This window comes from Gorilla gorilla, chromosome 5, assembly GCF_029281585.2.
Source record: "Gorilla gorilla gorilla isolate KB3781 chromosome 5, NHGRI_mGorGor1-v2.1_pri, whole genome shotgun sequence".
Classification (NCBI taxonomy): Eukaryota; Metazoa; Chordata; class Mammalia; order Primates; family Hominidae; genus Gorilla; species Gorilla gorilla.
The window spans coordinates 168,964,451-168,981,948 of record NC_073229.2 but is presented as its reverse complement, the minus strand read 5'-3'; the positions used below and the strand labels follow the sequence as shown (position 1 = coordinate 168,981,948).

The 17,498-nt window shown below is 34.8% G+C and overlaps 1 protein-coding gene across 8 annotated transcripts in view; it reads right to left on the bottom strand.

Annotated features, from left to right (window-relative positions):
• Positions 1-17,498, bottom strand: part of UTRN (utrophin) — a 562,884-nt gene that overhangs the window by 16,177 nt on the left and 529,209 nt on the right. For 7 of the 8 annotated variants that reach the window (XM_019029674.4, XM_063707928.1, XM_063707929.1 and 4 more), the window contains 6 exons: positions 17,140-17,276; positions 9,535-9,573; positions 9,245-9,310; positions 8,062-8,127; positions 930-1,088; positions 327-567 (listed from right to left, as the gene is read on the bottom strand). In XM_019029674.4, the coding sequence (XP_018885219.3) occupies positions 327-567; positions 930-1,088; positions 8,062-8,127; positions 9,245-9,310; positions 9,535-9,573; positions 17,140-17,276 (708 nt within the window). The remainder of the gene's footprint in view (positions 1-326; positions 568-929; positions 1,089-8,061; positions 8,128-9,244; positions 9,311-9,534; positions 9,574-17,139; positions 17,277-17,498) is intronic. The other variant, XM_063707930.1, reaches the window with a different exon arrangement.

The following is a 17,498-nucleotide window of genomic DNA, read 5'->3' as shown; positions in this document are numbered from 1 at the left end:
CCTCAATACAGATGTTTCCCATGTATAATTTAGGAAGATATATGTCATAGGATATTTTCTCTCAAACAGTTCAGAGCTGAGGCGGACTTCATTGTTAAAGAAGACTGGGAAATTCCATTGTAAGCTGGGCAAACACATTTTTGTGTGCCAATGAGGATTTATATGCTTACATGTAAAAGGAAATTTCTAAGCCAGTCTGAATTAACTACGGAGGTAAGAAATTGAAAGTCGACTTCTCTGCCTCTCCTGACACCTGGACCATCATCTCCCAGGGCAGTGGACAGATGGCCTGGGGAGGTGTGACGCTGAATTCTTACACACCCTACCTGCTCCAGCAGCTGTCGGAGGCGGTGGAGCTGAGACTCCAGCTGTTTATTGTGATCTTCTAAAATCTGCATCCTAGCCTCCAGCCGACCTTTGTGCTGCCTGAGGAGTTTTGCTTCTGCTATAAGTTCTGAATCCTCAGACGTGTGATGGGGAGATATAATCGACTCTGGCGGTGAACCGACAGGGAGCCCCCTTCGGAGGTGCTGGTCCCTCAGCTGCTCATACTCCACCTGTAGATTTCTAATACAGAAAGAGGGAGAAACAGAATTACTACCACGTGCATTATCGTCTCTCCAAAATCATCTGTGAGGTTCAAATTTAGCTCATGCTAGTTCCTCTTATATAAAAATGTGTATTAATAGTAGGATGAGCATGCATGAATAAAATTGTAGTTTTAAGCAAGTGTCCCAGTAGACATCATCAATGAACCCTCAAATGCTGCTGTATTGCAGCCAGCATCCCAGTTTGTTAATATCCTCTAAAATTTTCACTCCACTGAGATTTCTTAGACAATAGTCTTGAAAAAGAGAATAAATGGGGGCTACAGTGAAATTCATACAAAAGAAAGGATGACATATTTCCTTCTCCCAGGCCTAGCACACCTTTGTTCTTCCTCCAGGTCAGCAATGATCCTCTCCAGTTCTCCACGTTCTTCCCTCTCTACTGACTTCAGGATCTGAGCTGGGCTCTGCGGCTGGCTCACCGGGGACTCTCCTCCGAGTGTTTGGCAATACTGCTGGATGAGGGCGTGCTCGTCTTCCCTAGCAAGACAAAGGAAACAGACCCAGAGGCTCACATCTGGATGGTGATGTTTTTGGACATAAAGGAAGTAGAAATAATGATGGACAAGACAGTGGCTGGGCCAAGTTTGTCTTAGAGCTCAGTGTCTCCATGACCTCCCTTTTAAAACTCTAGGAAGAAGTTCATCTAGCAGAGCACGGATATTACATGAGTCAACATTTCAGGCTTCTCTTTCATCTAACAGCTTTATCTCACAAACTTCAGAAGGGATATCTTACTCAGCAGGAAAAACAAAAATAAGGAACAACATTTAGTGTAAAAGATACCGTAGACAAAATCAATTACTCCATGCCTAAAGAGTTGATTAAAAGACTACTTAATTAAGAATCATCTGGCTTCACTGTCTTTAGAATTTCGTTGAAAGTAACTTTGAAATGCTTTGTAACCCATATGACAGGGTTTATAATCCTTATGTTCTTTTATTTAAATAGCTCAGCACAAATTATAATTGTAGATATTTATAATGTCTCTACAGATATTTTACTTTATATTATTAGCAGGTCATTTTTAGGGTTGATCACTCTGCATTAGAACAAGAAACTACATTTAATGCATGTGGGTTCTCCCACTTATCTAACTACCTGTCTAATGAACTAGACATAGCAGTAACGTGGTTGAATTAGTAACTGACATAAGTGAATGTCTAACAAAGTTGATATATTTATGGCAAGAAAATGCTTTCTAGCAGACTCAGAATTTCTTATCTTCTTTCAACAAGAGAGATCCAGTGAGATCTTATAAATGTGCAAATACCAGTCTCCTGGCTAATACTAGCAGGGCAGTCCATTAGCAGATGGCACGTGGTCCGTTTTGATGGCTTTTGGTAAACAAGTCCTGGAAATCGACGGCTTTACAGGATAGGGCAGCAGGAAAACCTCATGTCAGTTATGTAGCTATCAGAGTGTCAAATGGAGCTATCTCATGACTGAAGCAGCTCCTTCCTGTGTAAGCGATGGGGGCTGCAAACATCCCTTAGAGACTTCTTCTGTTACTCTGGAGTCAGACAGCATCCTACTGCAGCCAGAAAGAACCTGGTGTGTGGTGCTGTCAGTCCTGGGCCTCTCTCAGCTTCACCAGAGCCTTGAGATTACCTGTGCCCTTGAGCTGATGAGTAACACTTGATGCTGGGGAAGACCTCTGGTACTTGTAATTCTGGTTTGAAAATTCATCTTGGTGTTACTGCAGTTTACTCTAACAAGGAAGGGACTTGAAATTGTACCAGAAAGTTGGTGAATTCCTAGAAAAGGTTTATCCTAAGCATTGAGATCAGAGAGCTAGAAGAAGCAATTGAGAAAACTGAATGTTCTGGTATTATGCTTGTCAAACAGCCAAAGCAAAAGTTCAGATGTGCCACTTGTTGATTTATTTTGCTTTCTTCATCAATAAACCCCCTCTCTTTTTCTCTCCCTCTAGAAATATATAGATATAGATATGTACATGTGTGTATGTGAGTACATATATATTTAAATAAAGGTCATATACTTTGGTTAAGGCCACAATATAATAATAAGTACCTAACCTGACCTTCTTGCTTTTATCAAATAAATTTTAAAAGAGGATGGGGTGGAACCCTTACAACACAGTTAGCAACTGGAAATAAGGAACACCAGTGGGTTAAAGATTGAAGTAAGCTGCGGCATCATCCTTTGATTCCCTTTCCTGAGAAAACGCAGCATCACTGGGAAATGAATGAAGGAACCTCTAGAAGAACCCCATGCTTGTTCCTGGGTTTAGAAGGACGAGAAGAAGAGAGTATGGGTACTGCACCACTGCAGAGAGCAGCATTTGAAAGCAATCCAAAAGCTCCTCAGTTTCCCATGTAGCTAAATAAAACAGACTGGCAGGGAGATATGGGTCTGTGTATGTGTATATTTTCCTCATAGGAAGTAAATGGCCAACACCCTAAACCTAGCTGTGTTATCCGGGGCAGAAGCAAGCTGTAAGACTAATGTCTCAACACCACCGGGACACCAATGAGCTGCAGTGAATTACACAATGCAAAGGCAGCGATGCCTGGAGGCACCTCACCAAGTTCATGTGAAGAGAGAGGTGATAAAACATGACAAAAGAGCAGCTCTAACATATGGATAGGACAAATGGACAAAGCGTAAAGATACAGTAGATATAAAATAAAACAGCAAAATAAGAGTTCAGTAGAACATCTTGTAAATATTTCTCATTTCTCAGGATGAAAAAGATCTGAGTATAGAAACTATAAAGACAGAGTACCCAAAAATAATAATAACAAAAGAAGCACATTCATATGTATCCCTGGAAAATGTCTGTATTTTAAAGATAAAGTATCACAAGCAATCTGCCAGAAATCAAAATAAAACAGTAAATCATGTTCAGAGGTGGAAAAAGGTTTAGCTTCCTATTTTCCATAATATTAAATGTCCAAAGACAATGGAGCAATATCTACAGTCCTAACCTATCCATCCATATGACCAGGCAGGTCATTCACGTGTACAGGCAAAGCACTTTGTCCACATAGCAAATGAAAGAAAGAATGAGCAAGGATAATGCAAAATGGAACTAAAGCAGATGGTAATCTCAGGTGTTACGATAAAAATAGAGGTAAACTTATTCTAATATTAGTTAAAAAAAAAAATTAGTTGGCTGGGCACGGTGGCTCATGCCTGTAATCCCAGCACTTTGGGAGGTCGAGGTGGGCAGGTCACTTGAGGTCAGGAGCTCGAGACCAGCCTGACCAACATGGTGAAACCTCATCTCTACTAAAAATACAAAAATTAGTTGGGCTTGGTGGTGGGCACCTATAATCCCAGCTACTCGGGAGGCTGAAGCAGGAGAATCGCTTGAACCTGGGAAGCCGAGGTTGCAGTGAGCTGAGATTGTGCCACTGCACTCCAGCCTGGGTGACAGAGTGAGACTCCGTCTCAAAAACAAAACAAAACAACAAACAAAACAAACAAACAAAAAATTCGTTCTATGATACCTATCAATAACATACCTAAAAGAAAATAATAAATATGGAAAGAAAAGACTTAAAATAAGAACTAATATAAGGACAACAAGAATTAAAAGAAAACTTGGATCCCCTAAGCTACCTGGCTGATCTTGTGGCCATGATTTGACCACAGATCCTGGCGTAGAGTTCCTCCAAGATCACAAGCCACCATTATGCCCTCAGAACATTTACTACAGCACCTGACCTCATGGACTAACTTCAGTGCTTAATATTAATACCAAGTAAATTTTTGTTTTAAAGATTTGGAGACTGACTATCCATAGTGAAACCAGCCAAAATTAGATTTGAGATGTATTTTTGTTGTCAACATACATATAGATTCACTTCTCTGGGGAAGCTGATAGAGTTTAACATATTATTATAATTATCATCCCCACTATCATTGCATTCTTTCATTATGGCATCTGGAAGAGAGTTAAGGCAGTTTTCACAAAAATAAGAATTTAACAATCATTTATATAAAACATACAATTTTAGTCTTAAGTGTTTTTCACAGATTATTAGGTCTAAATGTTGAATATAAAAATAGATACATTCTAGTTCTTAATTACATATAGTAAAAACCAATATCAAACTCTTTAAATACAGATAGAACATGAGGTACCAGATCAGGGACATTAAACATCAATCGTATGTCTTGGGCTAAAATAGAAAATGTTGCAAAAATAATAGGTTTGCACCAAGGAAATATCATTAGATGGAATATAATTATACTACAGTTAAGTCACACATAGTAAACACTATCTAGATTACAAAACTAGTACATATCAGATGACAAAAAAACTGTGATTCATTCAATGAGCTTTTGAAAGTAGATGAGACATAAATAAAAATAATGATTTTCTTTCTTTTAAGGATTGTTCTGTTCTAGGTTTCAGATCTGCAAACTGCAATGCCTGTGTAAACCACAGTCAGCCTCCCCATTCTTTCTTTCCAGTGTCACCCAAGGGCAGATGGCAGATGGAGTGAGACGTCCTGATAGCCATGGCCCAATGAATTGTCCTTGCGTTCCCACTTCTCAGATTCCCCGGAACCGTCATGAGTCCTATCCTGTCCTGAGATGTCATTGCTCAATTTTTCCTTCAAAGATATGTAGTATTCATAACATCAATTTCCTTTTAAATTGTCCAGAGTCAATCGAACGTACCCATATATCTAATTGTAATAGATATATGGGTGATCAGGGACATGTCATTTATCTTTCTGGATGTCAGGTTCCTTGTTTATAAAATAGGACTCATAATAATGCCCATCCTAGGGTTCATAGGAGATTATTTGTTTCCTTGCATCATCTAGCACCTTGAGGTCACCTGCATTCCCCATTTTCAAAGCCAACACAGCAGCATCTGCATATCTCTCTTTGACCTCTGCCTCCATTGCTACCTCTCCCTCCATTGCTACCTCTCCTTCTCTGACTCTGGCTCTCCTTCCTACCCTTTATGAGGACCCTTGGGATTACACTGGGGCCATCTGGATTATCCAGGATAATCTCTCTATTTCAAGGTCCTTAATTAAAAACCTGTGGCAAAGTCCCTTTTGCCAAGTAAAGTAATATATTCACAGGCTTCAGGGATTAGGATGTGGACATCTTTGAGGGGGGCCATCATTCTGTTTACCACAAATGCCTTCATCATGTTCTTCTGGTAGGACTACTTATCTATTTCCTTTTTAGCCTATAAGACTCATGGAGACAGTATCTGCATCTATAGACCTATTGCAGTATTGGGTGCATGGCGGTCGTGAGTTGGTAAATGTTTAACAGGTTCTCCAAGAGAAAAAGACCTTGATTTGTGGCATTTGCAACTTCTGTGATTTAAATACTTTGATCATGGCCAATTTCAAGTTCATGACTTCACTGAATGTGGAACTGGGAAAAGATAAACATTTGTACACCACCTGACAGAGATAATGAATCAGGAGTATTCAATCTTTTGGCTTCCAGGAACCACACTGAAAGAATAAGAATTTTCTTGGGCCACACATTAAATACACTAACACTAATGATAGCTGATGAGCTAAAAAAGCAAAAAAAAAATATATATATATATATATATAAAAACAAAAAACAAACAAACAAACAAAACAAATCACAAACAAATCTTATAATGTTTTCCGAAAGTTTACGAATTTGTGTTGGGCTGCATTCAAAGCTGTCCTGGGCCACATGCATGTGGCCTGTGGGTTGCAGGATGGACAAGTTTATAATAAATAATCCCAAGGGCATAGATATTAGTGAAATGAAGTAAAATCATTAGGGTGTGATGAGTTTTGAGAATTACTTTTGTTTTTGTTTTAATCTAATTTATTTAATTGTAACTGTATATACATGCACATAAATTATCTTTAAAAAGGCTCTGTTTCAACAGCTTACAAACATCCTGAAAATGTAACAATCAGCTCTCACAATTGGCTCCAGTATACCATTACATGGTAGGTATATATTAATAACAACTGTCTGTTGGATGGGTGAATGAGTTAATATATATCATGACAGTATATTAAAATGTATCTGACTGTTAATCTTCTGACTTTTTTTCTTCTCTTTTTAAAAAATGTTAATCTTTTCTGAAACAGTGCTAAATCTGAAAATAGTATTTATTCCTATTTTAAGATACAATATACTAAATTTGAGCATTACCTTTACTGTGTTCACAGGGCATGACAAAACATTTTAAAGAAGTAAGATTTTGTTCTGAATTATTATCTTTTATTTCCTTTAACACTTTGGCTATGGTCAGCCTTGAGGAAATTTGTTGATTTAGGAAAGATTCAAGATACTTAACTACTTTACATGAAATGCACACCAGTAGGTTAAATATGAAACAAACATTATGAATACACCTTTATTTTGATTTGGGAATTGTTTCACACTCATAGTACATGAATGATAATGTATAAATCTCTACTACATTACGGTCAAGTATTAAGATGTAATCTTTGAAATTTGAAATTGAAAAACCTCCTGATAACTTTTATTTATAAGCATAATAATAAATAAAACAAGTTTTAGAAAATATGGAAACAGAATATTCTATATTTGAGCACTTTAAGTATTTTAACCTAGCACTCTCCATAGTTTTTTTTTTTTTTTAGTGAAAACACCCAACTACTATGTTTGACAACTTTTCTGTCTACTTTACAGTTTCCCATCAGATCCAAACCACAATAGAGCTTTGTAAGTCACATAAGCTTGACAGTATTAGTCTTTTAGATATTATTCAGAATTAAAAATGTGAATTCCAGGGCACAAAAAAAAAGAATAAAAAGTTCCAAAAGTAAGAGTACACACAATAGTGGGATAATCAGTGATAAAATATTTGCTGAGAAAGTTCCACAACCAAGTGGAATACACACGTATGGGGAAATCAGAAATAAAATAATTGGCTAGAAAGCTTTTTAGTATATAATATCTTTTTAGTATTCTAAAGTCAATGAGGCTTTTCTTAGTTGCTAATAAAATAAAATATTGGCAGAGGAGTTAACAGTTTTCAATGAAGGGTAGGAGTATATATCTAAGTATGTGTGGGTCAGAGTTGCTAAATGCAGATATTATGGAAAAAATGTTAGCTAGTGGAAGAAAGGATTTCACAGAAAGGGCACATATTCTGTCAAATTACCTTTGTTAAATTAATAAGAAATATAAGACAAATGGAATGAATATATACACCTGTTATCCTAAATAAAACAATCTGATTTTCCTGGGGTATATAAGTTGACAAATGTAAGATTTTTTTCATTAACTTATATGAAACAAAGTAAATAAACATATTGAGTTTATACTATCATGGTTTGAAAGCATAAAATCTATGTAGAAATTTTTGGAACCACACTTAATAATTTTGATTGGGATCAAGATTCAGAGCCACATCAGTGAAGATTGTTTCTGACAGCCATAATACAAGAACTAGCCTTCCCAGGCAGCACTAATTTCATGATTTACTTACACACTTCCTGTGGTGGAGCTGCTATCAGTGAGAAAAGACCCATTAGTCCTTTCCATCTGGGCCAGTCTGCAAAATAAAAATAAGGAGATTAGACAACATGGCCATATAGGACATGGTCAATTGGACGTACATCCTTAATCATTTTTAAATTGTCAAAATTCTGACAAAACATAGAAAGATCCAAATCTCCTAACACGATTGTAAAACTAAAACGTTTCATGTTGAGCTACCTTTCTATCACCACTGCCTTAACGCCTGTAGGCCTTTATCTTATGCCATGTTGTAAAGTCTCCTAACTGACCTAATCTTCTAATTGAGCTCCCAGACCTAGGCTCTCCTTAACCCTCTAGTTGGTCTACATCTAAGTGAGCGTGACATTCCCAAACAAATAAAATGATGTTCCTCTCATAACAAAAACTCTCCATGACTTCCCTTTAACTAAGGACATGATCCAACTCTTCAGTGGCTGGGTTTTTCATTATCAGACCTCAACTTCTGTCTCTTCACTTTCTCATCTATTTCCCTTTCCCCTACCTGCAGTTCAGTAAACAAACCATGCTCTTTCCCAGCTCAATGCTTTTGAGTATATTATTCCATTAGTCCAAGACTTTCCCCTAGAAATTCTAGTTGGCCTAGACCCAGTTCAAATGTTACCATTTTTATGATGCTTGAATTAACCTTTCTAGGCAAAGCTAGTTACTAGAATCACAGACACCTAGTATATACCACTTTTCTGAAAGTTTGTGCACACCATCAAGACCAGCCTATATATTATATTATTTAGAGACTCTAAAATAAACCCCTATCCTAAAGCATTAGCATAAATTTAATTACATATTGTAATTCGCATGTGTACCATCTCCTGAGAATACCTGCAATCCCACTTTCATTCGCTGAAACTTGGTTACACCATCTAAATCCTGCTTGTACAGTGTTTGGATTCTCATTAGCTGGAGAATCACATCCTGTTTAGGTTTACTTTTCATAGAATATATAGCAGGTGTTTGGTAAAGTGCAAACTGCGTCATGAAAATACGAGAGCCCAAATTCCAAATATAATGGAATCATAACTCCTGCAAAACTGCATTTCTTAAATCAAGGTATATTAATGATATTATATTAATTAGAAATAGATACATTCTGGGTGGCAGTGCAGTGGAGGGCTCTGATCAAAGTTTCTTACCGTGTGGCATATTGTTCTATTCTTGAGTGGGTGTCATCATGAAACAGTTGAGGAGATTGTGAGGGGCTTTAAAAGAAAAAAACAAAGCAATAATTTTATGGCCAAATATTGATAGATGTTACGATTAGAAATGTTAGGTTACTTAAGTAATGAATCTGCCATGCAAACAAACCACTAGGATTGTTACCCAGAACACAGAAGTATTATTTTAGACCAAGAGTTTAGTAAGACCCCCATGCTAGTACCACTGATCAGAACACCTCTCCTGCATGTGGGCTATGAATACTCACTCATAGTGCTCTGGCCACATACTGATGAGTGTGATAGGACTGCAAAGAGGGGAGAGGGAGACAAAAGTCACAGAACAAACACTTTAGAGCAATTTAAGACAAAAGCAGTGGGGGTGTGGGGAGATTCTCAATTATCTTCCGCTCATATATGTGGTTGCCCTGAGAGCCACCATGGGGAAATCAAAAGTTAACAGAAGTCACAGTGTATTCTAGAGAAGTCGCTGTGTATTCAAGAGTCTGCAGGGGCCTTTTCACAGATATTACAGGATATTTGTTCAAGGATAGCAAACACATCTTTAAACAGTCATACTGGGGAAAAAACCAGAATGCTCAAAAATAACTCAAAATTATAGAATAATGTAAAGATAACATTCTATAATATACCAAGGGGGATGCAATCATATTTTTGTTTTTCCTAGAGAAGAAACTTGGTTAGAAAGATGAAGTTAAAAATGAAACACTACATTATATGTTGATGGCAGAGGTGCAATAAAATTAGACTTTTCTGTTCTTCATGTAATTTTAAATGTAAACATCCAAACCCAGACGTACCCAAAATACCTCAACCTCACACACCCATTGAACAAACATGCAACCTAGATACCACCCCTAGATCCCACCAAAAATGTCACATCATAAATAACACTGAAGGCAACTTCCTGAGATCATGATACATTTTCTTCAAAAAAATGTTTTTTAGAAGTTTAAACTATGAATTGATACAAAAAAACTTGTTCTGCTTGACTCAGGGGCTTGTGTCTGGAGCCAGATCATTCAGTGTCACTCTTAATGCTGGGGATGTCGCATACTGCCTAGGAATTCCCAAGTCTCCATGAAATACTTTTGAAAACAACTGATCCTAATTAAAAGCTAGTTCCAACCCTAGCTTTTTGAGGAGGAAGGAGAGTAAATGAATGCAGAACATTTACAGTACAAAGAAAATTAGCTATTTAATTAAATAAAGTCTGCAAAAGCTAACAGTGTTTGAAACAAAATTATTCCAAAACTCCTTGATTCTCCTATTTCTATTATACATACCTACTTAGAAAAAGAAAGTAGGTATCTATAATGCCTACTTTTCTCTTCATCTCCTATAGTGAAGTGTAGGTTGATGCCTGCACAGCAAAGACTTTTGAACATTATCTTATTGGGATGAAAAACTAAGACTCTTCAGATCTATTTTCAGAACCAGGCATTTATTTATTTATTTATTTATTTATTTTCTTTTCTTATTATTATATTTTAAGTTTTAGGGTACATGTGCACAACATGCAGGTGTGTTACATATGTATACATGTGCCATGTTGGTGTGCTGCACCCATTAACTCATCATTTAGCATTAGGTATATCTCCTAATGCTATCCCCCTCCCCTCCCCCCACCCCACAACAGTCTCCGGTGTGTGATGTTCCCCTTCCTGTGTCCATGTGTTCTCATTGCAGAACCAGGCATTTATCCACACTGTTTGTCAGAATATCTATACTGTCAGTAAACTTAATTTACATATGTGTAAAATAGATACAATAACAATAAAACAACATAGTATTAGTCAATACTATTTCCACGTCACTGTTCTTCATTAACCCTGAATATGTTAAATGTCAGGTGAATGATATGCTATATACTTTCTAAAAACAGTAACTGCTTAAGAGATTATTTCCAGAATTCAAGTGTAGCAAAACATATGCCACGAACTTCAAATAGAAGAAAAGTGTGTATTTTTTTTTTGTCTTAATCAACCTTGGAAAAGCTCTGTCAAATTGCTTGACTGGTTCTTGCTAACTTAATCCAGTTAGCACAAAAGTGATCCATGACCTAAAAAATGAGAATGGCAAGGGTAGAGAGCTGAACTGAAGGGTTTCTCAAGTTTTGTTATATATTTGAAAAATTTCTAAAAAAAGAAATAGAGATAAAAAAGTCAAACCTTGGGCTTCATTGACTTCAGAAAATTTTGATTTGTAGAAAAAAAGATTAAATCATAAGCTTTTTCATTTAATTCTGAAAGGAGAAAATAAGAAACTGCATAGTTACAACCTATCATTAAAAAGGCTTGGAAATAAGACCAATGCGTGTGTTAGCCCAGGCTTCAGAACGCAGCCTATCCCTGCTCTCCAGCATGGGGGCTGAACAGGTGCTTTTGTCAATCACACACTAATATTCCAGAAAGCAGACTCTGCTACAAATACTTAGATATTATATGAAATGTAACCCAGGCCAGCCTCGATAGCTTGTGCCTGTAATCCTAGCAGTTTGGGAAGCTGAGGCAAGAGGATCACTTAGTATCACGTAAAATGTAACCCAGGCCAGGCTCGGTGGCTTATACCTATAATCTCAGCACTTTGGGAGGCTGAGGCGGGAGGATCACTTGAGCCCAGGTGTCTGAGGCCAGCCTTGGTAACATAACGAGACCCCATCTCCACAAAAAATAAACACATTAGCTGTGTGTGGTGTCATGATGCCTATAGTCCCAGCTTCTTGGGAGGCTGAAAATTTCACCCAGAAGTTTAATTTACAAACTGATACAAGAAAACTTGTTCTGCTTGACTCACAGGCTTATGTCTGGAGCCAGATCATTCAGCATCATTCTTAATGCTGGGGGGACACCCCCCGCAACTTCACATACTGCCTAGGAATTTCCAAAGAGGAACACTTGAGCCTGGGAGGTCGAGGCTGCAATGAGACAGTGAGCTGTGATTGTGCCACTGCATTCCAGCCTGGAAAACAGAACTGGACGCCGTCTCAAAAAAAAAAAAAATATATATATATATAAAATACTATATTAATATATACATATATATTATATTTGTATATATGCATATATACATATATATTATATATGTATATATGCATATATACAAATATAATATATATGTATATATGCATATATATACAAATATAATATATATGTATATATACATATATACATATATATTTGTATGTGTATATATACTATATATACATATTTATTGTACATGTGTATATATACTATATATACATATTTATTGTACATGTGTATATATACTATATATACATATTTATTGTACATGTGTATATATACTATATATACATATTTATTGTACATGTGTATATATACTATATATACATATTTATTGTACATGTGTATATATACTATATATACATATTTATTGTACATGTGTATATATACTATGTACTATATATACATATTTATTGTACATGTGTATATATACTATATATACATATTTATTGTACGTGTGTATATATACTATATATACATATTTATTGTACGTGTGTATATATACTATATATACATATTTATTGTACGTGTGTATATATACTATATATACATATTTATTGTACGTGTGTATATATACTATATACTATATATACATATTTATTGTACGTGTGTATATATACTATATATACATATTTATTGTACGTGTGTATATATACTATATATACATATTTATTGTACATGTGTATATATACTATATATACATATTTATTGTACGTGTGTATATATACTATATATACATATTTATTGTACATGTGTATATATACTATATACTATATATACATATTTATTGTACATGTGTATATATACTATATGTACATATTTATTGTACGTGTGTAAATATACTATATATACATATTTATTGTACGTGTGTATATATACTATATATACATATTGTACGTGTGTATATATACTATATATACATATTTATTGTACGTGTGTATATATACTATATATACATATTTATTGTATATGTGTATATATACTATATATACATATTTATTGTATATGTGTATATATATACAATATATATACATATTGTATATATATAAAATGTGTGTGTGTGTGTATATATATATATATATAATGGTTTTATATATAAAACCCAGATTTTGAAGAACTTAATGACCCTTTTAGTGCCTTAAATTGTCATTAGACTCTTCCTTGTTCTTTGTCTTCTGCCTTCTTCAATCCATTTGCTCCAGAGCAGGGTAAGTGGGATCCCTGCTGCTTTTACTCAAAGACCCCCAAAGGCTCCCCACTGCTCTCAGAATAAACTCCAAACACTTTGGCATGGCTTAGAAGGCCCTTCATTATATGGTTCCATCTTCTCTCTCCACTGCCATTTCTTGCCACTGTTGATAGTTTTCCACCCCAGTTTCTGAAACTATCTTGCCTCCAAGCTTTTGAAAATGCTTCCTTGGACCAGAAACTCTCCCTCTCAACCTCCCACATCAAACACACCACACTTAGCCCTATTAATCTTTCAGGTCTCAACTTGGCTGTCATACTTCCTTCTAGTCGGATGTTAACTGCAACTGTAGTTAAACTTATAGTGTATTTGTTTCTTGCTATAGCAAAGGCTCTTAAAAAAATCTTTAAACTCATTTACTCCCCTTTAACCAATACCAGGGAGAGGTGTCTATTTTACTTTTTTTAATCTTTAGGGAAACCAACCTATCTCTTTAGCCAATAATAATTCTCACAACCCTTGAATTACTTTTGCTACTATTTTAGCTTGTTCCTCAGATTTATTTTCAATGGAGTATTCTTTAATCAAACTCTACTCATTTATTGATTTATTTTCTGGAAAATTTTGCATAGTTATAAAATTAATCGAATAAACCTTAGCATGGATTTGTTTACTCCCTTTCAGTAATAACTCATTTTCCCCATAAATCCCCTCCTCCATGCATGCATGTGTAATTACTGGGCAGAGGATAAAATGTCACATTTTGCAAGGATGAAAAAGAAAGAAGCAAAAGAAAATTCTAATTAGCTTCATAAATAACTTCAACACATTTGCCACTTCGCTGGTTTTTCTCCAATGTTCTCCTCCCACAAATAGGAGAATAAACAAAATCAAACTTTTTTATTACCCACTCACATAAATTGTTATACCAGAAGATTAAGCGGCCCTGTACTAGAAAGGGCTCAGCCGAAAAGTGAACTATATCAAATCCCGAGAGCTTGGTCTAGGATTAAAAAAAGAAAACCTGCCCACTATATCTAGTAGTTCATAAATCTTTCCAAAAAGGATCCTGGGGCATCTGACGCAAGCTTACACTTCTTCCTTTTTTCTCTTGTTTTCCTCTCACTAAAAATGCTCATAAATTCATTTTCAATTGAATGAATTGAGGCGAGGCATTTTCAGAATTACACCCCAAAATCACAGCACAAAATTATTTGGCATGCTTTTCTGTTAATTTTTACCTAATAGAGTCACTCAGAATAGGATGACTGACACCAATGATTATTTTGACATTGAAAGGCAAATTAAAAATGTTTTAAAGGAGTATAAAACATGCATCTATCTGCATGATTCCCATAAAGGGTGCAGATATTTGTGATGCAAAATGCCAATGGTTTAGCAAAAGATTAAAAGGCACATCGCTTAGTTCAAACCTATCAAATTATCCCGTAAATTAAAGCACCAAGTAATAATTCTGTGCCTCAGAATTATCCATTCCAAAGGTTAATTGGATGGGTTACAAAAAAAGTACAATTTTGTCTTTATCCTAAGGCATCAGCACAGTTAAACATATATTAGATACTAAGACAAATAAGAATCTATTATCACACAACCTTTTGAAGGAAAGGACAAAAGCATACCCACAAATCAAAAAGAGGACCAAAAGTCTACTGTTCCTGAATGTATTCGAACAGCCCTCTTTCAATTGAAATTGCTTTATTAAAACTTTTTCTAAATTGTACTATGCAAAAGAATGTTTAGAAAGACATAGATCTTAATTGTACACAGTTTGATATCAAGTGGAAAGAATATATCTTAAGTGTACACAGTTTGATATCAAGCACAGTAATCATACAGTTGAAATTTTTTCTTACCTTTTGTATGTGTATGTGTTATACATGGACCTATCTAAATATGCATTTGCATTGTATTTCTTTCTGTTTACACACACATGACATTACCTATAGAGGGAAAAAGGTATCTCCTATGCTTTGGCTGTGGTCTTTCTTCTATTTCTTAGCCATTCCACAAATAAAAGAGATAAACTGGTACATAAATTTAGCAAAGTTTGAGGTCTACAGGGATTTTAAAAAATCTATTTTGGTCTGCAGACCAAATACTGTATTCTTCTATTTTGACATGTTTGAGACATTGACTATCACAATGCACTAAAATATTACTATTTCCTGATTTTCTCTCATGTACAAAATAAAATGAACTATGAATCTGAAGGCTAAAGTTTCATTTCACAAAAATTGCACTTGACATTTTTTATACTTCTTACTACAATTTTCTCTATTTTTCATAAAGTAGAAAACTTCACACTTTTGAGTTTCTCTTCTCTAGTCATCTGAGACGGTGTCTTTCTCTGACTAGAACTTCATTATGCTATACAACTAAGCACTCTGTTGATGATTAGTAATAAAAGTTCATTTTCCCCAAGATTCAACCACAAGAAAATGGCCTTAGCAGGAATATTTATGCTGACATATGAAAAAGCAATTCAAAGATTTAAAATCTATCTATTTTGATCTTAACACATAATTGTTTAGTATCTTAAAATTACTTCTTTGCATTTTTTCTGGGTCACTGAAAAACATTTTTTTCTTTTCACTTCAGGCCATAAATTCTTATTCCCTTTGCTTTATAATCACATGGTAATTTCACCATCGTGAAACTTTCATGTATGCTAACCAACTCAAATTATACACTTTGAATAAATTTTTTCTATTTTATGTAATATATAAAGCTATCTCAGTTTGCTGTCTTCATTTATTAGAAACATAATGTGATATTTTAGAATTTTAGCATAAATACCTGAATCAACAAATTAAGTATTATTAATAAATTTATATTAAAGAGATGCAAAAAGAGTATAAAACATAGTCTGAGAAACAGTAAAACACCCCCCATAAAGGGGAAAAAAGGAAAATAAATAAATAAATAAAAGAATGAAAGACTGTACAATGCCACAATTTAAGTATTTTTAAAAAGAAAAGAGATGACCAACAAAAGAGATGACCAGTGTGTATTAAGGTTGACACATTAATACATATTTTTAAAGTTTAAAGACACATGCAAGGTTAAAATTGAAATTTTTTCTATTTTATGTAATATATAAAGCTATCTCAGTTGGCTGTCTTCATTTTCAATAAAAAATAGAATCATAATGTGATAGTTTAGAATTTTAGCATAAATATCTGAATCAACAGATTATTATTAATAAATTTATATTAAAGAGATGCAAAAAGAGTATAAAACATACTCTGAGAAATAACAAAACACCCCCCATAAGGGGAAAAAAAGGAAAATAAATAAATAAATAAATAATGAAATACTATATAATGCCACACTTTAAGTGTTTTTAAAAAGAAAAGAGATGACCAGTGTGTATTAAGGTTGACATATTAATACATATTTTTAAAATTTAAGGACATGTGCAAGGTTAAAATTGAAATTTTGGCTGTGACATTGTCAAAAGTGAGTTGTAAAAATTCATGTTGTGAAGACTGATTCCAAGTTTAATTTACCTCCTCTAAAATGCAGTTGGTATTAATCAATTTCTCTTGTGTTACTAACATAAAAAAGATAACATCAGATATAAATGTTCACACTAGATTTAATATTAAAATCAAACTTACGTCTCTAAGTTGTCACCTTCAAGAACTGTCTGGACAGGCAGGTAACCAAGTCGAGGGTGTTTGGCAAAGTACTTCTTTGACCTGAACTTGTTCTTAAGTACCTTTGTGAAGTCTCGTACATCTTCCCCAGATGTTGTCTATAAGGTTGAAAACAATTACACTTCTCTCAGTAAAATGGAAGGCAACAACTATCTATAACAAAATCAGAGCTGATGTAAATTGATGCAATTAAATGTCAACAGTTTTGGTAGTTTTATGCATTTTTGAAATAAAGCAGTCTCATGAAAACGCTTGGCAATAAGAACTCATCACTAAATATATCCAGTGATATGTTTATACTTTTTCATTCTCTGTTGAAA